General features: G+C 35.6%; 1 protein-coding gene across 1 annotated transcript in view; it reads left to right on the top strand.

Moving 5' to 3' along the window:
- SOS2 (SOS Ras/Rho guanine nucleotide exchange factor 2) overlaps positions 1-25,779 on the top strand; it is a 117,356-nt gene that overhangs the window by 37,236 nt on the left and 54,341 nt on the right. Inside the window, exons 5-8 of the mRNA XM_020991309.2 lie at positions 7,255-7,458; positions 10,913-11,056; positions 13,169-13,279; positions 21,582-21,680. Coding sequence (XP_020846968.1) covers positions 7,255-7,458; positions 10,913-11,056; positions 13,169-13,279; positions 21,582-21,680 — 558 coding nt within the window. The remainder of the gene's footprint in view (positions 1-7,254; positions 7,459-10,912; positions 11,057-13,168; positions 13,280-21,581; positions 21,681-25,779) is intronic.

Below are 25,779 nucleotides of genomic sequence, written 5' to 3'. Positions count from 1 at the left end.
ATGACATGCAAGTGAAAAGGATTTAAGTGAAAGAGGGCTTTCTTTCCTTTTTTTTCCCTTTCCTTCTTTCCTTCCTTTCTTTCTGTCTCTCTCTGTCTCTTTCTTTCTCTCTCTACATAAGGTATCACTCTTATCTGTGGGTGTGTAAATTCTATCTCTGAAACTTTTTTTGTTTTTATTTTTTCTCTTAAAGACCAGTCTCGACCCTAAATCACTCTGGCTCTCATTAATTGGACAACAATAGGTCTCTGGCTAAACCCTACTTAGTCATTGTTTGGGCCCTGATTGACTGAGAATGAGTGTAAATAGCAATTGTTTCTGTTTTGGCTAGAAACCCTGACCGTCTTCCCCTCTCAAGTCTTTTTTTTTTTAAAGAGGTCATTCTTTGCCTCATTTTTTATTAAGCCTTAAACATGAGAGTATGTTCTGCCTTTGTCCTGTTCCTTATCTGGCCACTGGACCAAGATGGCTCCAGAGGAGAAAGTGAGGCTGGTGACTTTGCACAGGCCTCCCTCATTTAAATCCAAATTAACTTGCAGGTCATGGCATCACTTCCCTGATGTCATGGTCCTCTTTGAGAATGAAGGACATACAGCAACCTGTGAAGTAGAAGATGCTCGTGTTCTTGTTCTCATTTTGCCTTTGAGGAGACTTGTCGATCAGAAAGATGAATTGACTTGCCCAGAGTCACACAGCTTTATATTTAACATTCTGATTTCCATTACTTTTTCATAATTGGTTTTGCAGTTATTCTGGAAATCTTATAATGTTGGTGTTGGAATATAGGATGAGTTTTGTGGGCTGCTTATATCAAGCTTTTACTCTGTGTCAGATTGGGAAACTTTTCTTTTCAGGGGCCCAGACGGTTCCCCCCAGTGGGAAAGGAGAGGTAACAAGGAGAGAAAATAGATTTTTGTTAATTGAAAAGTATTAAATTTAAAAAAAGAAAAAAATTAAGTCTACACACAACTTAATTCAGTTTCTTTTGTTTTTAGTCAATGAATTAATAAATGACAAATTCTCCTTGCCTGCTTTAGAAAAGAAAAAGAACAGGAAAAATGAAGCTACTTAAGTATAATAATATTCTAAAAGATACGTGGTAGGAGAGAGAGAAGAAGAGAGGGAAGGGAGGCAAATGGAGAGGGACAGAAGTGAACAGAAGACTAAGGGAGGCAGGGCCTATCCTCAGGGAGCCTTTGAAAGGGAAGTAGGGCCTTGTACTTGACAAGTACAAGTAAACTGCTCTTGTTGGACCTTGCAGCTTACCACAATTGTGGGAATCACCAAATAAGCTTTATTGCCCTTTGAAAAACTAGGAAAATAAAATTGGAACTTTAGAGCTCGAAGGAATCTCTGAGGCCATGTAGTCTAACTTCCTCATCTTATAAATGTATAACTGAGGCCCAGAGAGATTAAGTGATTTGTCCAAGATTTCAAAGGCACAAAGTAGCAAAATTCATGTTATAGATCTGTAGTGGAAAGGGACCACTCTGAGGGCAGTCATTTTAGAGGTGAGGACATTGAATTGAAGGGAAGTTAAGAGACTTGCCTATGATCACACAAATTCTGTCAAATCAGGATTTTCTTAGGTCCTCTGATTCCAAATCCAGCACACTTTCCCATGGTATACTTTCCTTCCTTCCTTATTTTGAAGTTTGTTTTTCTTTTCAAACTTCAAACTTTTTTTAAAAACAAATTTTTATTTATATCTTTTCCTTTTTACATCACCTACATTTCACAGTGTAACCCTCCTTCCCCTTTACAAAGAGCTATTCCTCATAACCAAGAATAAAACCAAGAGGAAAAAATAGTTCAACAAACTAACCAACACATTGAAAAAGTCTGATATTAGATACAAGGTTCTTCAACCATAGTGCCTCACCTCTTCAAAGAGTGAAAGAGAGGTGTACTGACATTGGTGTGCTTTCCAAGATGATTACCATCTTTTCTTTGGAGTCAAGTCATTATAATTTTACAACATTCAGTTTTGATTGTTTTATTGTAGTTATTTCCTTTTCCATTATTGTAGTCATTGTGTATATTATTTTTCTGGTTCTGCTTTCTTCAATTTATATCAGTTCATATAAGTTTTCCTGTGCTTTTCTGTATTTATCATACTCATTTAGTTAACATACCACAAACTCTATTTAACCATTCCCAAATTGATGGGCACCTACTTTGTTTATTTTTAATACCATTTTTAAAATTAAGTTTTACTTTCCCATCCGATTTTGTTTTTCTGTATCTATGAGGGAATGACCTAGGTTTAAGAAATTTAATTTGAATCCTTAAGTGTAGTGTACTATTAGCTTGAAAGTTCCTTTGAAATTTAAAACTTTTCTGATTTCTAATTGTTCTTTAAAAGTTTAGGGCAACCTTATCGTACAATACTTAAAAAAATTGTACTTGCATGCTATATTATTACATAGACTTGCTGCATGAAATTAATCTGAGCACTAAGGTTCCTCCTTTTCTAATGTGTAGTTAATGTTAATGAGACTTTCTGTTCCATAGTGTGTGTAGGGTATAGACTAAATGACTTCTAAGATCTCTTCCAGTTCTAAATCTATGATCCCATTTAAGCACAAGTCCCAGACTTACTTTTCAACACGCATTCATAATGGCAGCCTGGGTCCATAGAGCATAGGTGCTGCATCTGTCCTCAAGTTTTAGGGAACCTTGAGGAGCAGGAACATGGTTTTCTAGTACTATAATTTGTATGCCAATACTGCTGTGCTTTCAAGTATGCATATCAGTTGATAGCAGTTAGTCAGTTAATTGGCCATTAGAAACAGATATTTAATGTGGTGGTATAATTGTTACAAAACATCCCCCCAAAATCTGTGACATACTTTCCCACCAGTATATACAGAATCCAGGGGAAAAGAGACTCAAGTTTAGAGCACAGGTGGCAAAATAACTCACAGCTCATGGAATTCCTTTTTCTCCCTTATGGGAGGACCCTTTATGGAGTTTTCAAGATGTGCTCCTTAGGGATGGTGTAGCTTTTCTTCAGGGCTCCTTATAGAGCCTTGAATCCGCTTTTCTACAGTGTGTCCAGTTTGTTCTTGGCTCCTGATACAGTCACTGCCACCAGCTGTTACTCTCTCCCAGGAACACTTAGGATTTCAATGAAAAGGGCCCATTCTCTGAAGTCATCAAGTTCCTCCTCTGGCCAAGGGTGTGAGGGGAGAGAGGAGACTAAGGCCGACTCTCCCCTTCTACTTCTTCTCTTGCAAGTGATCCTTTCTTAAGGGCTTTACTGGAAGCTTCTACCAATAAGCTAATTCTCTTGGGTTATGAATAATAACTTTGGGTTATAGACAACCCACAGGATATGACCAGATGTCCTCAATCAACCCAGTCACTCTCTGTAAAGGGAGTCACTGCAATTCATCCAGTGGCTTTCAAGGACATCTAAATTAACCAAGTACTTTGGCCATACTTATTCTAAAGTCTGTGACAGGGGTGGGGAACCTATGGCCTTGAGGCCACATGTGGCCCTGTAGGTCTTCAAGTGTGGCCCTTCACAGAATGCCTGTTCAGTCAAAGGGCCACACTTGAAGACCTAGAAGGCCACACGTGATCTTGAGGCCACAGATTCCCCACCCCGCTCTATGATTTTATTGATTCAAGAAGATGTTCAGGCCTTGTTCACATAGCTCAGACCTCCAGTTCAATTAAGATGTGGTCTCATCTAATAAAGGCATCAGAATAGGGTGATTGACTTAGTCTTCCGCTAAATTTACACTAGATCTGAATCAGAGATTAATGAACTTTTAAATAAATGTCTTTTGGTAACTACATTCCAATACAGTTGGTCTCCTTTATAATCTTATATATTTTAATTTATGCATTTAAAAACATTATTTTGGGGAGTATCCTTTTCTAGGCTTTACCAGACTGTCGAAGGATAGATGACACAAAAATGTTAAGTTCCCCTCATCTGAATCTTTTTTATCAGATATATCGAAGAGAAAATTGTCAAAATGGCTCCTTTCCTTGTTCCAACATTTCTAAATAATATAAAACAGGGAAGAATAATTAGCAAAATGATCAATTCTGTTTATTTGTACAGGCTTTTCTCAAAGATAACTGTTTATTCACTATGCTCTTGTTTATGAAAGCAGGGAAGTTTGAAATACATTTTAGAAAGATTTCCATAAAATAAAAGTGTGGGCCTTTAAAGGGGTGAGTTTTCATTACCTACAAATTTCACTTATTGTAACAGTTTATTTCCTACTAATGTCTATTATTAGGGAAGTATACTGTATTAGTTGATTTTTCTTTCCTACTTTGAAGGTGAACCCATACCATAAATGTTATATACATTAATGTAGAGGAATAAGTGTGACTTTGGACAAATCACTTGACCTCTCTGTACTTCAGATACATTTTCCTTTAAAAGGAAGATAATGTCTAAGGTCCTTTATTGTTGTTCTAAATGTCTGATCATATTAAAGGAAGGCAATGATCAAAGCTTTATTTCTTGAATTCCCTTGGTTTTCTACTTTGATAAAGTAAAATTGATACTATAGTTATTTTGTTACAGTTAAAAATGACTTAGTCATAGGTATATATCAACTTCTTGCACTGTATATACCAAGACATGCTATATAATTTAGATATAAAGAATGGTATCATAAACAAATTATAGGTGCATGGAAGAAATTACCTGCCATAGGGGAAGTGTTCATGATCAAGAGCTAGGAAGAATACTAGGAGGTAAAATGGACAATTTTGGTTGCATAAAATTAAAAAGCTTTTGCACAAATGCAACTAAAATTAGAAGAGAAGCAGGAAATTGAGAAAAAATCTTTAGAGCAAGTTTTTTTTTTGATAGAAGTCTCATTTCTAAGATATATACTGAATTGAGTTAATTTAATTTTAAAAAAGGGCTATTTCCCAATTGATAAATGGTAAAATTATATGAGTAGGCAATTTTCAGATGAAAAAATGCAAGCTGTCAATAGCCATATGAAAAAATGTTCTAAATCACTAATAATTAGAGAAATGCAAATTAAAACAACTCTGGGGTGCCACTTCACACCTATCAAATTGGCAAAGTTGACAAAAAAGGGAAAACGGAAAAAAAAGTGAAGACAGGTACATCAATGTATTGTTAGTGGAGCTGTGAAATGTCCAGCTTTTTTGGAAAGCAGTTTGTAACTATGCTTGAAAAGCTATTAAACTGTTCATACCCTTTGAGCTAATGGTCTTGCTAGTAAGTCTGTACCTCAAAGAGATCAAGTAAAGAGGAAAAAGACCCATGTTTACAAAAAAATTATGGCAGCTCTTTTCATGGTGGCAGAGAATTGGAAATTGAGGGGATGCCTATCAATTAGGGAAATTGCTGAACAAGTTATAGTATACACATTTAATGGACTACTCAGTTGTGCTGTAAGAAATGATGAAGGAGATGGTTTCAAAGAAACCTGAGAATACTCATATGAACTGAGGCAGAATAAAGTGAATAGGACCAGGGAAATAATAAAGCAAAATAACTTTTAAAGACTTGGGAATTCCGATCAATACAGTGACTAACTAGGATTCCAGAGGATTGAAGCATTTATTCTTTGGACATGGTTAATGTGGGAATTTATTTTGCTTTACTATATATGTTTATAGGTAGATTTATTTTTCGTGCTTTTTCAATGGGTAGGGGTGAGGGAGGCAGGAAGGGGGCAATTTAAGCTGAAAATAAAATTAAAAAACAAAAAAGAATGAGATGAACTAGTAATATTTAATAAAGGTTTTTTTTTCATTCATCCAAACATGACTTGGTAATATATTTGATTGATTATACAGCTGGGCTCTGCCATCTATCTTCATAGTCAGATTTCATGTTGTGATTATTTGAGAGGTCACATTTTACCTAACTTTTCCTCTGTAAAAATCAAAAGCAACAACATTCTGATGTTGTTCAACAAAAATTAAGTACCTACTATGTGTAGTCAGCACTATATTAAGCATTGGGAATAGTACAATGTTTAGGTGCATTACAGTCCCTACTTTTGTTTATATTCAGTATGGAGGTAAGACATAAACTCATAATGTACAGTATTTAAAAATATATTAGAGAAGTTCTATACAAAGTACTGGGGGTGGGGGAGAATGTTGGGGAAGATCTGAGAGATCAGGTTTTGAGATAGATTCTAATGGGGAAGAGAGTGAGCAGAATTATAGGAGTAGGAGAATGAAGTTTGTTTGAAGGATGAGAATAGTCTAGTTTGGCTGGAGCATAGAGTAACTAAAGGGGAGTAACATGAAAGATAGGTTAGAGCCAGATTTTGGTAGAATCTTTCCATCCAAATTTTCCCCTCTTCCCAACTTTCCCTCTTACTATAGAGGAAACCACCATGTTCTCGGTCACCCAAGTTTGAAATGTTGGTGTTTAATCCTCACAATCATTTTGGTTCTTTTTTTTTTTGCATTTAAAGTTTTTCATAACCTAATACCTTTCCACCTTTTCAGTCTTCCTACACTTTACTCTCCTCTCAATACTCTATATTCCAGCAACACTGGCCAACTTGCAAGTCCCTAAACGTGATACTGTGTCTCTGATCTTCATGCCTTTGCACCAGCTATTCCAAATACTTGTAATATCCTACCCCCTTACACATACTTTTTAGATTCCCTCATTTCCTTCAGTACTTAACTCAAATTCTACTTCCCAATCCCCCAGCTGCTAATGTCTTCCTCTCTTAGAGTACCTTCCATCTACTCTGTGTATATCTTATTTACGTGTTGTTTCCCCCATTAGGATGTAAGCTCCTTGAGGTCAAGGAGTGTGTTTTGGCCTTTGTTTGTATCCCTGGTACTTAGGACAGTGCCTGACACATAGTAAGTGCTTAATAAATGCTTATCATGGATGTGTATGTACTTGGCAGATTGTAGGGAACCATAGAAGGTTTTTTTGAGCAGAAGACTGACTTTTACTAGAAAGATTATTCTGTCATCAGAATTTAAGGAATGGATTGAGGAGGGGAGAGAGTATACAATATCTTGCCACAAAATAAATGCTTAATAAATGTTTATTGAATTGAGAGAATGGAAGCAAGATGACTTGGAAAGAGGATATTGCAATAGTCTTGGCTTATGACTTAACCTTTTACTCTTTATTTTCTCATAACAGTTAACTTATATAATTGTGCATTCTTATTGCTTATTCATGTGATGATTATAAAGAATATTGAGCTAATTTAAATCAAATTGGTGATAGGCATTTATAAAATGCTATTTTGTATTTATCAGGTTTTAATGGACATGTTTGATCAGGATGACATTGGTTTGGTTTCGCTCTGTGAAGACGAACCCTTTTCTTCAGGTGAACTAAATTACTATGATTTAGTCAGAACTGAAATTGCAGAAGAAAGACAATATCTACGGGAATTAAATCTGATAATAAAAGTATTTCGGGAGGCTTTCCTTTCAAACAAAAAGCTGTTTGCATCTTCTGTAAGTATCATTCCTAGATTTGGGATATTCTGTATCTCAAAATGTGTTACAAAACTTAGAATAATTAAATAGCTTCAAAATCCATGTATATAATAGAACAAAAATGTTCTTTTGAGTAGTCTTAGCATGATTTAAAAAAAAAGTTGAATTGTTTCACCAACATATTGAAATGCCACATGAGATTAGTGAGGAAACTAAGAAGACTGAAGGCTTTCTCTAATATCTGGTGTCTAAAGTGGTCAGGGTAATTTCCTGGGAGCCTATGAGAAAATAAAATGTATGTTATGCTAAAGGAATGCCCCAAACATGAGTTCTAGGGGAAAGAATCTCATGAATTAAGATCTTTTTCTGGAAAGAATAGGATGTAATAGACTGGGAATGTCTTTGTCTCAGAACAAATGTTACCATGGAAAGGAGAAGATTTTTTTCCCCCTTTACCTTCTGGCACCCGTTGTCTTTTTTTTTTTAAAGGTCTATTCGTCTGCCTTTCTTGTTTTCCTTGCCATCTGTTGCTTTCTTTGCTACTCTACCTGTTTATTGTTTCCTCCAAAATATGTATTTCTTTTATGAGAAGGGAGAGGTACTTAGATAGTGTTGGCTAAATAAACACGAAAGAATAAAAACTTAAATTTCCTGTCTTTTTCTGAAGCTCTAAAATCAAGCAGATGTTATTCTAAGGTGTTTTGGTAGACCTTATTTTTTGTAATGCATTTGCTTAGTTTAGGAATGTTTCTATAACTCCCCACTAGATACTATACTGATATTTTACATGCAAAGTTAAAGGATATGACAACCAAAGACAAATTAGTTTAGAGTATAAACTCATTTGTAAAAACTTAGAAGTATAGTAAATCATTGTGAGCAACATTGTCTCATTAAACAAAGAGAAATACTGGAGAGTAAAGCTAGTTTAAAGAAAGATTGGCAAACTAAGCAAACTTATCCTGCAGGCATTTAAGGATGAAATTGTAAGAAGAATAAATAAGCAAAAGATGGAAGAGATTTTAAGACATTTTATAACATTCTTTTTACTATCAAGGAACCATTACACTAGGATTCTATTTTTAAAACCCCAGCTATGCTAATAAAGGAGGTGAAAATGTCACTGAAAAGAACAAAGATAGAAAAAGCAACCAAACCTGACCAGTTACTAGAATAGTTCTGTGCTGGAGGTAGCAAAATGGAAAGTGCATTGAGAGAATGATTCTCAACATATCTGAACCAGGGGAAAACACCAAAGGTGTGGGGAAAGAATCTTGAACTTTGAGAATAATTTGTGTCAGAGCTATCTTGTTGAAGATAACATAAGGAAACAGGCAGGCTTTTTCAAGCTGTAGGTGACATTTTATTATCATACATTTGACTAAATGATGCAAAGAACATCAAATTCCACTGTTTGTTGTTGTCATTATTTTCATCGTATAAGAAGTTCCTAGTGAGGAGCTAACTCTGCCAGGACAGATTGACTCCTGATCTACAATTTATAATCTCACAGAGCTTCTTGGGGGCACTGAGAGGTTAAGTGACTTGCTCTTAGTCACATATCCTGCATGTGTGTCAGTTAAACCCAGGTTTTCCTAACTCCCAATTAGTATTCTTATCCATTTTGCCAGACTGGCTCTTGTCCATTTGTTTGCTGACTATAAAAAAAATTTGATTCAGTAGAGCAAAATGCTGTGATAAAAGCTGTCCCCTAATGGCTATATCAAAATTATCAAGATTTCTTGAAAAAATTTAACATTAGAAGTTTGACTTTCTGATTGTTAATATCAGACACAGCATAAAACAAGGGGATTTATGCTTGCCAAAGATTTTTTCCATTGTCAAAGATGAGTTCCAAAATATAATCCAAGTTGTAGACATATTTCCTGTAAATGGTGAGGTCCTCTTCATGTTTCTGTTTGCAGAAGACATTGTGCAGATTGTACCAAGTCCTCCAACATTCCTAACAGAGGAAGAATGCCTGATGTCCTGACTGTTAGGCAGTTATCTTTGTCAGACACTACAGGCTGGTGGTGAGTCAGGCCCAGAGCTAAATAGGAGGAAAGCAAGCAAGCTGGATTGCCTTTGAGAAATTGAAAAGTTCTTTTAGCCATAAAATTTTCCCTGAAACAAAGGCCTATTTTTAGAACACCAATATTTTATCAGAGTTTTATGATTACAAATTATGGAACACCAGTTTTGAAACAGTGAAAAATGATTATCACATGTATGGCGGTATAGAGGTGCTTGGTAGACATGAACAAGCTGCAATACATTGATTACAAACAGGGAACTACAAAGGAGAACTAGAGAAAAAGTTCTCACTAAAAAAACATGAACAAAAATAACGATGGGCTGGTTATGTGGCAGGAGCATTGGAAAACTGATAAACAATTTACATATATTCCGGTGATGTCCTCTCAATGTCATGTGAAATTGAGGAAAGCTCTCAGAATGTTGGTTGGATTCTCTGTAGTGAACTTTTCAAAGAGTGTAGACAAGAGTTGCCTAGGTTGCACAGATTGCAGTCTGCATCATTGGAGGGAATACCCACAACTGTGAAATCACAGCTTCATTTGAGTATTGGATATTATGTATTTTCAAAATTTCAAAGTACTTATATCTGTTATTTGCTATGATTTTCATAAGGCAGGTATTATTTTTATGGATGAAGAACATGAGACATAAAAATGGTGACTTTAAATTACTGCCAGAGCTTGGACTAGAACCCAGGATTAAAAGTCTATTATATTTTTTATTTATACAAAATACAGTGGATTGTATGTACAATAGTATCTAGGAAAGTAAGCAGATAATTTAATTTGCTCAGGTCATCAGTTTTACCTTTTTTACCATTAGCATCTATAAAGCACTTGATTTTTTTTCCCCTGTAGGTGATGACATTGATTTGTCATATAAAGGGTTTAAAACCCTAAGCAAAAATGATCCCAGTTTGCCATTTTGAGGGTCCTATTTTACCTAGGTAAATGTATTACATTTATGTCTCCAGAGTAAATAGTTTGTCCATTACCTTAATAAATAAAGGTAAATCTTATTTTGTTGTGCAGAGACCTTGGGACCAAAAATTTATCTATTCCTTATGAAAGCCAACCATTGGCTCACAATTAAAGCTATTAATGATGTATAGTACAGTATGTATTTAAGATGAACTACCTATAATTTCTATTTTTCTAATCTGCTTTTCTGTCTTGTGATCCAGAGGATTTGCATGTTTTATCCCTAACTTCTCCCCACCCTCCACACTTTTCTCCTTTCTTGTGTTTCTTTAATATAGCCTCTTTTATGTAGAATTTCAAGTCTTGTCTTGTGGGAGCTTTGTTTCTTATAAAATATTAACATGACTTCTTAGATGTGAATTATCTTCCATCTTTATCTTACATATGAGTATTTTTAATTCAATAATATTAGCATAGTTTTTAGCTTCAGATGCTTTCATTTTTATTTTCTTTAGGATATTGAAGGGATATTCAGCAACATTTTAGATATTCATGAATTGACCGTAAAGCTTTTGGGCTTGATTGAAGACACAGTTGAAATGACTGATGAAAGCAGTCCTCATCCCTTAGCTGGCAGTTGTTTTGAAGATCTAGCAGAAGTAAGTTTATAAAACTATATTTATATTCTCATAAAAATATTTAAATTGGTTGCTAAGCTGCATATTATTTGGTTAATTTTTCTGTCAAAATTGAGAAGACATTTTCTACTATAAAGATACTTAGTTTTCTTTAAATCAGTAAGCTGAAATCATTTCATATTTTACTACTGTACTGTTTTCTATATTTCTGTTTAACAATTTATTTCAAATTACTTCAAATTAATTTTATGTGAATAGCTTTTTGAAGTAATGTGTTCCTTGCAGCTATATAGTGTGCTAATAAAGGTATTGGAGTTCACTTCTGGAATCTGTAAAGTATCGTATGCTTGATGTAAAAGATATTGCTCAGGTATCTGTCTTCATTCAACATTAGTCTGATAAAATGGATTACTTTCATTAACTCACTTTTTAGTTAAGGAAATTAACACTGTTAATTGTTTGCTGACTATCTGAAATTCTCAGTCCTATTTCTTATTAGTATATTTGCTTATCTTGAACTCCTGTATATTTATGGCTTAGTTGTCAAACATATTAACAGATTGTAGTTTTAAAAGATAATAACGTAGACTTAAAGTGGTTCAAGTAACCATTTCAGGTGATGAAATTAACAAATTGATCAGAAACCATCCTTGAAGTTTCAAAGGAATAAGCACTGAACAATTATCTTAAACCAACATGCTTTTTTAGGAGATAAAAATTTGGTAATATACTGTTTTTATTTGAATGTAGACTGTCTATGTAGCCTGTCTTATTAATGCTCATTCATATCTACCTATCTTACCATTTTTGAAAAGTATGTCGTAGATAAAGCACTGCTATTTCATATAACTACTTAAGAAAATTTCTTTCTCCCTCCCTTCTTTCCTCCCTCCCTTCCTTCCTCCCTTCCTTCCTTCCTTCCTCCCTTCCTTCCTTCTTCCCTTCCTTCCTCCCTTCCTTCCTTCCTTCCTTCCTTCCTTCCTTCCTTCCTTCCTTCCTTCCTTCCTTCCAAGGGCAGTTGGGGTTAAATGGCTTGCCTAGGGTCATACAACTAGTAAGTTTTTTAGCCAGACTTTAACTCAAGTCTTCCTGACTTCAGGGATGGTGCTCTGTCCACTGTGCTACCTAGCTGTCCTTAAAAAAATTTATTGCACCTAAGGGTTAGAATTCAACTTGAAATGTAGTGGGTTTTTTTAAACATCTTCAGACCAAAACTTCAAAAGCTACTTTCCTTTTGATTATTGGCACTCACTCCTTTTCATTTGCCTTTTCCCTCCAACATAGTTGTGTGTGTGTGTATGTGTGTGTACACGTGTATACATATGGTATATAGGGGTAGGTAGCTGGTGTAGTAGATAGAGCACTTGGCCTGGAGTTGGGAAGACCTGAGTTCAAATTTGGCCTCAGACTCTTATTAGTTGTGTGGCCCTGGGCAAGTCACTTAACTCTGTTTGCCTCAGTGTCCTCATCTGTAAAATGAGTTGTAAAATGAGAAGGAAATGGCAAACCACTCCAGTATCTTTGCCAAGAAAACTCCAAATGGGTTCAGGAAGAGTCAGACACAGCTGAACACCAACTTTCATAGACACATGCATATGTACATACACATAAGTCACAGTTTGCTATTTGTGGCCACAGTGTTACTGACTTATTTTGAGATGACAGTAGTCAAGACAATATGAACTCCATGGCTTAAAGGCACTGTATAAATTCCTTTGAAAGTATACACTTGCAGTCACAGGTAAGTTATATTTGGTATTTACCTTTGCAATGTAGAGAGCAAAAAAATCAAGATCTAGTTGAGGACTTAATAATAGTTAACATTATATAACACCTACTATATTATAAATATTGATAAATATTGTCTCATTTGATCCTCACAACAACCCTGGGGGGTAGGTGCTATTATTATCATTATCCCCATTTTGCAGATGAAGAAACAGACAGAGGTTAAGTGTCTGAGGCTGGATTTGAACTCAGGTCTTCCCGATTCTAGGCCCAGCACCATTATCTACTGTACCAACTAGTCTTAGGAGCAAATTGTACCTATGTTGTACTGAGAATGAAAGTACTTATATCTATGACTATGCATGCTAAACTTATTTTACTTTCCAAAACCTTTTTTTTTTTAAGGAACAAGCATTTGATCCCTATGAAACCTTGTCACAGGATATTCTTTCACCACAATTTCATGAGCGTTTCAATACTTTGATGGCCAAACCTGCTGTTTCTCTACATTTTCAGGTAAATTTAAATTTAAAAACATTAGTCTTTTGTACTCAGTGGCATGATAATTGGCCTCCCAAATTCATTTGATGAGAAAATGAATGAGGTGCACAGTATTTCTATTCTAGAAACTAGTCACATCTAAGAGAGAAAAAGTTACCATAGTAGTAATGCTGACCTTTTTAAAGTGGTTTTCTTGACTATTTTTTATTTGCAGAAAAGTTTCTTAGCTATCTTACTTGTTACAGATGAATACATCCCAAATGTACATCCCAAGTAATTTTTCCCCATAGGCTAAAGTTTTTGCTTTTTGTAACATTTATTTATGTAAGTATTCTAATACTTTTGAAAATTGTATCACTTTAACTTGGCAGATTTCTTGTTCAGAAAATGCTTTTTGATTATGTTTTCTTTGCTGTAGCACACTTTTTAAAATCACTGTCACATTTTATCATTTATTTTTATTGTTGTGTAGGTTGACTTCACTTTATATAAAGTGAAAATAAATTTAATTTAAACATCCATTTCCTTCCTTCCTTCCTTCCTTCCTTCCTTCCTTCCTTCCTTCCTTCCTTCCTTCCTTCCTTCCTTCCTTCCTTCCTTCCTTCCTTCCTTTCTTCCTTCCTTCCTTCCTTCCTCCTTCCTTCCCTCCCTCCCTCCCTCCCTCCCTCCCTTCCTTCCTCCCTCCCTCCCTCCCTCTCGAAATTGGGGTTAAGTGACTTGTCCAGAGTCACACGGCTTGTGAGTGTTATGGATCTGAGGTCACATTTGAACTCAGGTCTTTCTGACTCCAGGGCTGGTGCTGGATCCACTTTGTCACCTAGCTGCCCCCTAAACATCCATTTTCATTCTAATGTCAACCATGTATTTTCACAAAAATAATACATTCACCCTATCATTTATTTCAGTGAGAACTCTGCCTTCATCAGTGAATAATCTTTGTGAATATACACGTCATGAATAAAAATAGTCAAATGGATAATATGTTATGATCTTGACAGTCATTAAAAGCGTACAGATAGTGAAAATGCCACACATTTTCTCTTTTTTTTGTTAGGAATTTTCATCCTTTTTACCTAGTATATTTGAATATTTAAACTTTTTCACTGATAATACCATTGATATAATAAAATTTTGTAACTAGAAGAGATACACATCCAAAATGGAACTTACTGTCTTTCCCCAAAACCCATCCTTCCTCTTAACTTTATTATTTTTGCCTAGGGCACTAGTCCATCCTTTTAGTCACCCAAGTTCCCAAACTTGGAGTCATCCTCAATTTTTCACTTTCCCTAGCTCTCTATGAGCCTGTCAGTTGCCAAGTTTTTTAACTCTGCTTCCACAGTATGTATCTTATTTGTCCCTTTCTCGCTATTCACATGACTGTCACCTTAATTTAGGCCTTTATCACCTATCTGTTGCTTCACCCAGACTGTTGCAATAGCTTCTTATTTGGTTTAGCTGTATCTAGCTTTTCCCCTCTCTAGTCCTAATCTTTCATGAAACTGCCAAACTGATATTCCTAAAGCACGGTTCTGTCCATTTCTTTTCCTTGTTCAAGAAAAGTCAGTGGTACCCTATTGCATCTAGGGATCAAATAGATACTCCTCTGTTAGGCAGTTAAATATATGACCATCTATCTCTAGCTAGTCTTTCCAGTGTGATAACCTCCCCTCTTCCCCCCACTCCCATGCATTCTTTGACTCAGCCAAACTGAACTACTTTCTGTTCCCCATACATAATGTTCCATTTTCTATATCCTTGCCTTTGTATGAGCTGTTATTCATTACTTTCCCTCCTCACCCTCTATCTTTTGGAACCCTTAACTCCTTTTACTGATAACTGAAAAGCTATCTCCTTCAAGAGATCTTCTCTGATTTCCTTAGTTGTTAATACTCCCACCCTTCTATTACTTATTTTGTATTTGTACAAAATTTAGATAAGATTTTTTCCCCTCTAGTAGAATATAAACTCCTTGAGGACAGGGATTCTTCCTTCCTTCCTTCTTTCCTTCATTCCTCCCTTGGACCCTCCCTCCCTCCCTTCTTCCAGCATGCAAAAATAGCTATGGTACACAGCTGAATTTAAATATCGTCATAAAAGAAACACAAAGTATTTATAAGACTTCCAAGGTGGAAAAGATCACATCATGTTCTAACTCCTACTACCTTTTCAATCTTATTTCATTTTATTCCCCTTTGTATATTCTCTATTCTAGTCAAACTGGCTTACTAGCTTGCTTCTTTATATTATGTTCCATTTTTTGCTTTTGTGCCTTTGCATCTCTGGGATATGTACCCTCTTCACATTTTCTTCTTTGGAATCTTAGTTCCTTGAGGGCAAGTGCTGTTTCACTTTTCTTTTTGTAGCCTTAACACTTAGATTAGTGCTTTGCTTTAGGAAGCTCTTGATTAATGTGTGTTGAATTTATTTCATTTGAAAATGGAAAGGAGAAGATGTATTTAAGAAGGATTGTGGAGGTAGAATCAATAGGAACTGATTGATTGAATTTGGGGGTCCAAGGTGAAGGAGTACCTCAATAAGAAAACGATCTTGCTTTCTCTTCAGGTCTCCAATAAAACTTGATGAAGAATAAGTTCAGTACAAATGAAGGAGTGGGAGACTTGGAGTATAGGAGATTTTAATCAGATATGGAAATTTGAGCTCAGGATATTAGTTTCTAGAGATGGTGACATCTAATAAACAACAGCACTGCTAGATTGTTATTGTAGAATAGAGATAGAGGTTTGGGGAATTAAGAAGCCATGAGGATAGGGTAATGAGCATGGATGTTGATGTATCTGAGGTTTAGAGCTTAAGTCATCTAGTCCAGTTGCTTGATTGTATACTTGAAGGAACTGAGACTCAGAAATATTAATTGATCTGCTCAGGGTCACATGGATAAAAATCAAAGCTAGGATTTGACTCAGGGACCTCTGACTCCAAATCCAAAGCTCTTTTAGTGAGTAAGCTAGATGCTGCAATCATCGAGAAATGTGAAAGTGTACTATAGAACAGAGGTGTCAAACACATGGCCCACAACACTCCTGAGTATGGCCTGAACCTAATTAAAATGCTACTTGAAAATATCTAACAGAATAAAAATACAATAAAACGTAGATATATTTTAAAACTAAGTCAGTATATGGCCCACAGTGCTGTATGTATTGCTTAGTGTCCTGTGTTTCTGATTGAGTTTGATACTATCATTCTATTTTTTTGGGGGGGGGGGAGGGATTTTATTTTTCCCCAGTTACATTAAAGACAATTTTTAACATTCATTTTGAAAAATTTTGAGTTATGAATTTTCTCTCTTCCTCCCTTGCCTTCCGCTTCCCTCTGATGGTAAGCTATTTGATATAGGTTATACGTATTCAATCATGCAAAACATGTTACTATATTAGTCATGTTGTGAAAGAAGACAGAGACCTAAAGGAAAAAAAAAAGTGAAAAAATAGTATGCTTTGATCTGCGTTTAGACTCCCTCAGTACTTTCTAGGTGAATGACATTTTTCGTCATGAGTACTTTGGAATTGTTGGATCATTGTATTACTGAGCATAACTAAGTCATTCACACTTAATCATTATACAGTATTACAATTACTGTGTACAATGTTCTCTTGGTTCTGCTCACTTCACTCTGCCTCAGTTCATATAAATCTTTCTACGTTTTTCTGAAAGCACCCTGCTAATCATTTCTTTTAGCACAGCAATATTCCATTACAATCATATACCACAACTTGTTCAGCATTCCCCAATTGTTGGGCATCCCCTCAATTTCCAATTGTTTGCTACTACAAAAAGAGCTGCTATGAATATCTTTGTACAAATCGGTCAGTTCCTTTTTTTTTTTTTTACCTTTTTGGGATGCAGACCTAGTAGTGGTATAGCTGGATCAAAGGGTATCACAAATTGCTCCTCAAAATGGTTGGATCATTTCATAACTCTACTAACCACATTAGTATCCAAATTTTCCCATATCCCTTCCAACATTTAGTATTTTCCTTTTCTGTCATATTAGCCAATGTGAAAGGTGTAGGATGGTAACTCAGAGTTATTTTAATTTGCATTTCTCTAATCAATGATACCACTATTCTAGAGGTTCATAGACGATGGTAATATAAGCAAATAAACTTAACTTTAAAAGAGGAGGATCTTTTTGGATGTCGGTATTGAAAGAACAGTACAGTAATGTGAATAGTGAAATGTTATTCAAAAGAGACTAAGGAAAGATTACACAGGACTTAGCTGCTGTAACATTAAAGGATTGGATGTCATGGAATATGATCTTCTGGAAGGCAAAAGAGGTAGGACCACAACCAAGAATCACCTACTCAGCAAAATTAAACATAATACTTCAAGGGGGGAAAAATGGCCATTCAGTGAAATAGAAGTATTTCAAGCTTTCATGAGAAGACCAGAATTGAACAAAAAATTTGATCTCCAATATCAAGACCCAATAGAAGCCTAAGCAAGTAAAAAGGGAAAAGAAAACATAAGGGATTCAATGGAGATGAACCATTTAGATCTCTACATGGGAAGATGATACTTGTAATTCTTAAAGATTGTACCACTAATAGTGCAGCTAGAAGGAATATATGTATGGGTATGGGTATAAGGTGAATTTGAGGGAATGACATAAAAAATAAATAAGAGTTGAGAAAGAGGAATATACTGGGTGCAGAAGGAAGGGAGAGGTAGAATGGGGTAAATAGGTAAATTATTTCACATGAAGAGGCACGAAAACCTATTACAGTAGAAGGGAGGATGGAAGGGTAGGTGACAGGCATTGGTTGAACCTTACTCTCATTAGAATTGGCTGAAAGAGGGAGTAATATACACACTCAGTCGAATACAGAAATCTATCTTACCTGACAAGGAAGCAGGAGGGGAAGAGTTTAAGTAAAGGAGGGAGACTGACAGAAAAGAGGGAAGCCTGGAGGAGGTGGTAGACAGAAGCAAAACAGTGGTGAGAAGGGAATGGGTAAATGGAGAGAGAGGAAAAACAGGAGGAAAAATAGGATGGAGGGAAATACATAGTTAGTAATCATAACTGTGAATGTGAATGGGATGAACTCTCCCATAAAATGGAATTGGATAGTGGAGTGGATCAAAAACCAGAATCCTACAATATGTTGTTTACAACAGACACACACAGAGTAAAGGTAAATCGCTGGAGCAGAATGTATTCTGCTTCAACTGAAGTAAAAAACAAAACAGACCAAAACAGGGTTAACAGTCCTGATCTCAGACAAACAAAAGCAAAAGTAGACCTAATTAAAAGAGATAAGGGAGGAAACTAAATTTTGCTAAAAGGTACCACAGAGAATGAATCAATACTAAATCATCCAGATTCTTAAAGGAAAAGTTAAGTGAGTTATGGGTACATGACCAAATGAGATGGAGAGCATTATGAAATGTAAAATAGATAATTTTGATTATATTAAATTAAAAAGCTTTTGCACAAACAAAACCAGTGCAAGCAAGATTAGAAAGAAAGCAGAAACCTGGGAAACAATCTTTACAGCAAGTGTCTCTGATAAAGGCCTCATTTCTCAAATATATAGAGAACTGAATTTATAAGAATATAAGCCATTCCTCAATTTATAAATGGTCAAAGGATATGAACAGGCAGTTTTCAGTTGAAGAAATCAAAGCTACCTATAGGCATTTGAAGAAGTGTTCTAAATCACTTTTGATTAGAGAAATGCAATAAAACAACTCTGAGGTACCATTTCACACCTATCAGATTGGCTAATATGGCAAAAAAGGAAAACGATAAATGTTGGAGAGGATGTGGGAAAATTGGGACAGTAATGCACTATTGGTGGAATTGTGAACTGATTCAGCCATTCTGGAGAGCAATTTGGAACTATGCCCAAAGGGCCACCAATCTCAAAGAGATCATAGAAAAGGGAAAAGGACCTACATGTACAAAAATATGTATAGCAGCCCTTTTTGTGGTGGCAAAATATTGGAATTGAGAGGATGCCCATCAGCTGGGGAATGGCTGAGTGTATGGCTGTAGTGTATGAATGTAATGGAATACTGTTGTGCAATAAGAAATGATGAACAGGCAGCTTTTAGAAAAACCTGGAAAGGCATGTACGAACTGAGAGCCAGGAGGACATTGTACATAGTATCAGCAACATTGTGTGATGATCAGCTGTGATAGAGTTAGCTCCCCCTTACTTCCCCCCTCTTCCCTTCCACTGTAAAAGCTTTTTATTGCCTCTTTTATGTGAGATAATTCACCCTATTCTACCTCTCCCTTTCTCTTTCTCCCAGTACATTCCTCTCTCGCCCCTTAATTTTATGTTTTTTAGGTATCATCCCTTCATATTCAACTCACACCTGTACCCTCTGTCTATATATACTCCTTCTAACTACCCCAATAATGAGTAAGGTCTTATGATTTACAAATATTATCTTCCCATGGAGTAATGTAAACAGTTTGATCCTATTAAGTCCCTTATGATTTCCCTTTCCTGTTTACCTTTTTATGTTCTCTTGAGTCTTGTATTTGAAAGTCAGATTTTCTATTCAGCCCTGGTTTTTTCATTAAGAATGTTTGAAAGTCCTTTCTTGGTTGTAATCCTAGTTCCGTTGACCTCTGGAATATCATATTCTAAGTCCTCTGATCCTTTAATAAGAAGCTGCTAAATCTTCTGTTATTCTGGCTGTGGCTCCATGATACTTGAATTGTTTCTTTCTGACTGCTTGCAATACTTTCTCCTTGATCTGGGAGCTCTGGAATTTGGCTGTAATATTTCTAGAAGCTTTCATTTTGGGATCTCTTTCAGAAGGTGATTGGTGGATTCTTTCCATTTCTGTTTTACCTCTGGTTCTAGAATATCAGGACAGTTTTCCTTGATAATTTTTTGAAAGATGATGTCTAGGCTATTTTTTTCATCATGGCTTTCAGGTAGTCCAATAATTTGTAAATTATCTCTCCTGAATCTATTTTCCAAGTCTGTTGTTTTTCCAGTGATATATTTCACATTGTCTTCCATTTTTTCATTCTTTTGTTTCTTGATTTCACAAAGTCATTAGCTTTCATTTGCTCCATTTTAATTTTTAAGGAATTATTTTCTTCAGTGAGCCTTTGGACCTTCTTTTCCATTTGGCCAATTCTTCTTTTTAAGGCATTCTTCTGCTCACTGGCTTTTTGGAACTCTTTTACCATTTTTCCTAGTCTATTTTTTAAGGTGTTATTTTCTTCAGTATTTTTTGGGGTCTCCTTTGCCAAACTGTTGACTTGTTTTTCATGATTTTCTTTCATCACTCTCATTTCTTTTCCCAATTTTTCCTCCATCTCTCTTACTTGATTTTCTTCCATGGCCTGAGACCAATTCATATTTTTCTTGGTTCTACTTCACTTTCTATCAGTTTATATAAATCTTCCCATACTTCTCTCAGTTCTTTATTTTCAATCTTAGGGTTTTTTGTTTCATCTTGCTTGTTATTTTTGTTGGAAGTCACAATTTATATTTTAAAAACAAAAAACAATCTAATTTAGAAGTTTCCTTATGAGTTCTCATTAAAATTGGAGTATACTTTGTACACATTAAAATTAAAATGTGCATATAAGTAAAGTTGCTACTGTAGTACCTGCTTATATTAGTAATGGCTGATTTATATAATGCTTTAAAGTTTTATAATGTATTTTCCCTTATATCTGTGAGACAGGAGTGCATGTTTTATCATCTACTTTTTATAGGGGAGAGCCTGGGGTTAGTGTGTTATGTCATATGATTATTAAGTGTCAAAGCTAAGGCTTAAACCCCGGTCTTCTAACTCCAAGTCTAAGTACCTGTGTTCTACACCGTGACTGTTCCCCTAGAAGGTATTAGATAAAAAATTCTCCACTTTTGAAACTTATTTAGGGTTTTATTTTGGTCTCAATATGATTCAGTCCCAATATGACTTGAATGTAGAAAAAATTAAGTTTTAAAGTTTGACTTTAGATAACAATACAGTGTAAAACATTGTAATAAATGTTTAACACTCCACTCTCTTTTTATGAGAAAATGTATTTTTACGGCCTTCAAGATTGTCCTTAATATCTGTCTGTTCCCGTCTTCTTTATGGTTAGAAAACAATGTCAATTTAAGGAAACAGTATTTTAAAAATAATAAAACATTATGTTTGTAGCTATGGAAAATTATTTTGTCCTCAGGAAAATGAAAATCCATTTTACCTTTTAGATCTTCAGTTTTAATTTTTATTTCTTTTTGATAAGTTTATATCCTGTTATGGTTTTGCAGTATTCTATATATTTCACACTTGGAAATTCAGATAAATTCTTTTTGCTTTCCAGTCCATTGCTGATGGCTTTAAAGAGGCTGTACGGTATGTTCTTCCACGCCTTATGCTAGTGCCAGTTTACCATTGTTCACACTACTTTGAATTATTAGAGGTAAGAATGAAAGCTTATATAAATAAACCTTTCCTTATTTTTTTAAGTTTGAAAATTGATCTTAGTTCTAAATTATTTCATTACTGTGAACACTATCATGACTATTATTTGAACAAAACAAATAAAAAATGTCTTAAGTAAATTACTTCCAGGAGCTCAGAACAAATTATATACTACTTTATTTTGGTTTATGTTATTTCTTTAAAGGTAAGTATAGAAAAGTTTATTTTGAAAAGGTTTTTTTTGAGACTATGTCTCCCTGTTTTGCTCAGCCTAGAGGTAAAGCCACCACTCATGGGCTCAATGCCACCACAACTGATCTACATGGGAGCTTTGACCTGCTACATTTCAAATGAGGGCTGGTTTACCCCTCCTTAAGTTGACTAGTGGCCCCCCTCACTCCTGGGGGCCTACCTGAGGTGCCAGATTTTAGTAGAGACACACACCTGAAACCCCACTGCAGCTCAGAACTCCTGAGCTCAAGCAGTCTTATTAATCTCAGCCTCCTTGGAAGCAGGCATGTCCCTTTGTTCCAGCATGAAAGTTTATTCTCATCTTAGACTTAGTAATATTGAACCTGAAGTGTCATCTGACTATCTGAATGTTTTTCATGCTAAGTTTCTCTTCCAACTCATGTTTAAAGATGTAGTGATCCATAACTTCACTGATATGACTACTTCCTCTGTTAGTACAAATAACAGTTCCTTTATACTGTAGTAAACCCTCTTTTAGAGTTGCTATGGCCAAAATTGGGCCAGCAAGGCAGTGCAATAGACTGTCTCCAATTGCATCTGAGGGGTCATGGTAGTCAGAGTGGTGGTTTGGTTTGATTTGCCTGGCACATATTGGCTCATATCTCTTCATCAGGGTGTCTTGCTGATGAACTAGGCTAAACAAGCATTTATTATGTGTGCTGTGTTAAGTACTAGGAACAAGAAAGGTAAAAATGTTCCTTGGCACCAAGGAGCTCACGTTCTGGTGGGAGGAAAGGAAATTTGTTTTTGTTTGCAAACAACAGAGTTTATACAAGATATATATAAGGTAAATTGGAGATAATCTCAAAAGGAAAGAAATAGCATTAAGGAGAACTGGGAAAGACCTTTTGCAGAGGTGAGCTAAGACTGGAAGGAGGCCAAGGAAGTGAGGAGGGAGCATTCTTTTTTTTTTTTTTTTTGCCAGTTGAAGGCTTACCTGTTCTTTATTTTTTTTAATATAAATTTATTTATTTGTAGTTTTCAACATTCATTTCCACAAGTTTTTGACTTCCAAATTTTCACCCCGTCTCACCCTCCCCCCACCCCAAGATGGCATGCATTCTGAATATCCATTCCCCTAATCTGTCCTCTTTTCTTCTGATTACACCCTTTTCCAATCTGCCCTCCTCTCTATCATCCCCCTCTTCTCTTATCCCCCTTCCCCTTCTATTTTCCTGTAGGGCAGGATAGACTTCTGTACCCCATTTCCTATATTTCTTATTTCCCGATAGCATGTGCAAAACTTTTTTTTAAACATATGTTTTTAAAACTTTAGGTTTCAAATTTCTCTCTTCCTCCCTCCCCACCCACCCTCATTGAAAAGGCAAACAACTCAATATAGGTTGTACATGTGCAATTATGCAAAACACTTCCATAGTAGACATGTTGTGAAAAACTAACTCTATTTCCCTTAATCCTATTCTGCCCTCCCATTTATTCTGTTCTTTCTTTTGACCCTGTTCCTCCTCAGAAGTATTTACTTGTGATTACACCCTTTTCCAATCTGCCCTGCTCTCTTGTCCCCTTCTCCCCCTATTTTCTTGTAGGGTAAGACAAACTTCCATACCCAATTGAATGTGTATGTTATTCCCTCCTTCAGCCAAATCCTATGAGAATAAGATTTACTCATTCCCTCTCACCTTCCCCTGCTTCCCCTCCACTGTAAGAGACTTTTCTTTTCTGGTTTTTTCTTTGTGAAATAATTTACCCCATTCTACCTCTCCCTTTCTTCTTCTCCAAGTATAATCCTGAGGGAGCATTCTTCATATGAGAACAGTTAATGAAAATGTACTGAGTTGGTATATGGAGCTTTATATATGAGGAACAGTAAAGAGGCAAGTGCTTCTGAATTGTAGAGTACATGGAGGGAAGTAAAGTATAAGAGAACTGGAAAGGTAAAAAGGGAGGAGGTTATGAAGGGCTTTAGAAACCAAACAGTGAATCTTAAGTTTAATTATGGAAGTATTAGGGAGCCACTGAAGTATAATTCAGTAGGAGGGCTTACGTGGTCATATCCCCTCTTTAGGAAGCTAACTTTAGCAGCTGAGGGGAGAGTGGTTTGAACTGAGCAGATATTTGGGGCTGGCAGACCACCCAGAAGACTCCTGCAATAGTTCAGTGTGGAGCCTGTACCTACGTGGTGCTGTGTCAGAGAAGAGAAAGGGGACACGTATGAGAGATGTGGCAAAGGTAGAATCAGCAAGACTTAACAATAGATTGGATATCAGGGTGAGAGAGTGCGCTTAGCAGTCTGTCTGTATTTTTAATGGATTTTTGCTGATGTCTTTTCTTTTTACATTATGTAGATTCCACCTCCCTGCATCCTTACCTATTCCCAGAGAGCCATCTTCTATAACAAAGTTTTTTTTTAATTGGCAAAAGCAACATGTGACAATATATGTAATGTATATCTATGGACCCCCCCCCCCAGCTTTTCAATGGAATAGGGGGAGATACCTTTTCATAGCTTATCTTTGGGATCAGGTTTGAGCTTTATAATTTTATAGCATTCCATTTTGATTATTTTATTTGTGTTGTTCATTACACTGACATATAGTGGTTATATATATTGTTTCCTTACTCTGCTTATTTCACTTTGCTTCTTTGTATTTATTGCATTCATCATTTCTTATAGCCAGTGATATTGCATTACATTCATGTACCACAATTTGTCTAGTCATTCCTAAATCTCCTTTGTTTCCAGTTATTTGCTACCACAATAGTGCTTATTATAATGGTACTTAATCTGGACTTTATGGTGTTGTTTATCAAAGATATTAGAACTGACATGAAGAAAGAGCCATTCCAGTTTGTTATGAAATATAGAACTTAAATACATTTTTTGTTGGTATACTTGGTCTCTTGTATTGACAATAACTAGTAGAAATGAATTAATATTGTTTTGTATTTTCTGGCACCATACTTTAAAAACAACACAGCTTTGTGCTTGTGGAAAGTAATATGAAATGTCTCCCACATTTAGTCTTTTCTCCTGATTTTGAATATGAAATATATTTGTAGTACTTGGGTTCAAGAAAGAGAGACTGTAGAAAAGTTGTCTTGTAATAAGTACATTTGTATATGTAATTTTTTCCGTTTTCTCTGAAAAGGAGACTGACCTTCATAGTAGAAAAGAAAATAAAAATGACTAACTGGGACTCAAACCCAAAATAAATAACGAGATAGTAAAGAGTAGGACTTAGCTACCTTGATGAATTCAAGTCACTGGAGCCACATCCTCGGGTTCTGAAAGAACAGGTGGATATGATTGTTGAGCTATTGTCAGTGATATTTGAAAGTTCATGGAAAACTAGAGGGTTATCATTAGATTGGAGAAGAGCAAATGTTCCAGTTTTCTAAAAAAAAAAGTCTACAAACTACCACTTAGTGAGCTTGACTTTGATTCTTGGGAAAATTCTAAAACTGATTATTAAAGAGATGATTAGCCAACATCTAGAAAGGGAAATAATAATTACAAAGAGCCAACCTGGCTTTATTAAGAACAGGTCATGCCAGACTAACTTCATTTTCTTTTTTGACATGATTACTAAACTAACATATGGGAAGAATGCTGTGATTATGGTTTACCTGGATTTTGGCAATGCTTTTGATAAGGTATCTCCTTCTATTCATGTGGAAAAGCATAGTCTTACGTACTAAATTTGGGTCTGGCAACTCCAGCCTCCTAGCCAAATGCTGTGCTGCCTACGTTTTTACGACTAGCAAGCTAAGAATGGTATTATATTTCTAAATAAGTTTTTATTGTACTCAGAAATGTAAAAATCATTCTCAGCTCTCTGGTCATACAAAAAAAAAACAGGCAAAGGACTAGATCTGGCCCTCAG

The sequence above is a fragment of the Phascolarctos cinereus genome, unplaced genomic scaffold (assembly GCF_003287225.1).
Source record: "Phascolarctos cinereus isolate Bilbo 61053 unplaced genomic scaffold, phaCin_HiC Scaffold_2;HRSCAF=192, whole genome shotgun sequence".
NCBI lineage: Eukaryota > Metazoa > Chordata > Mammalia > Diprotodontia > Phascolarctidae > Phascolarctos > Phascolarctos cinereus.
The sequence above is the reverse complement of the archived record's forward strand: the minus strand, read 5'-3'. Positions and strand labels throughout refer to the sequence as shown.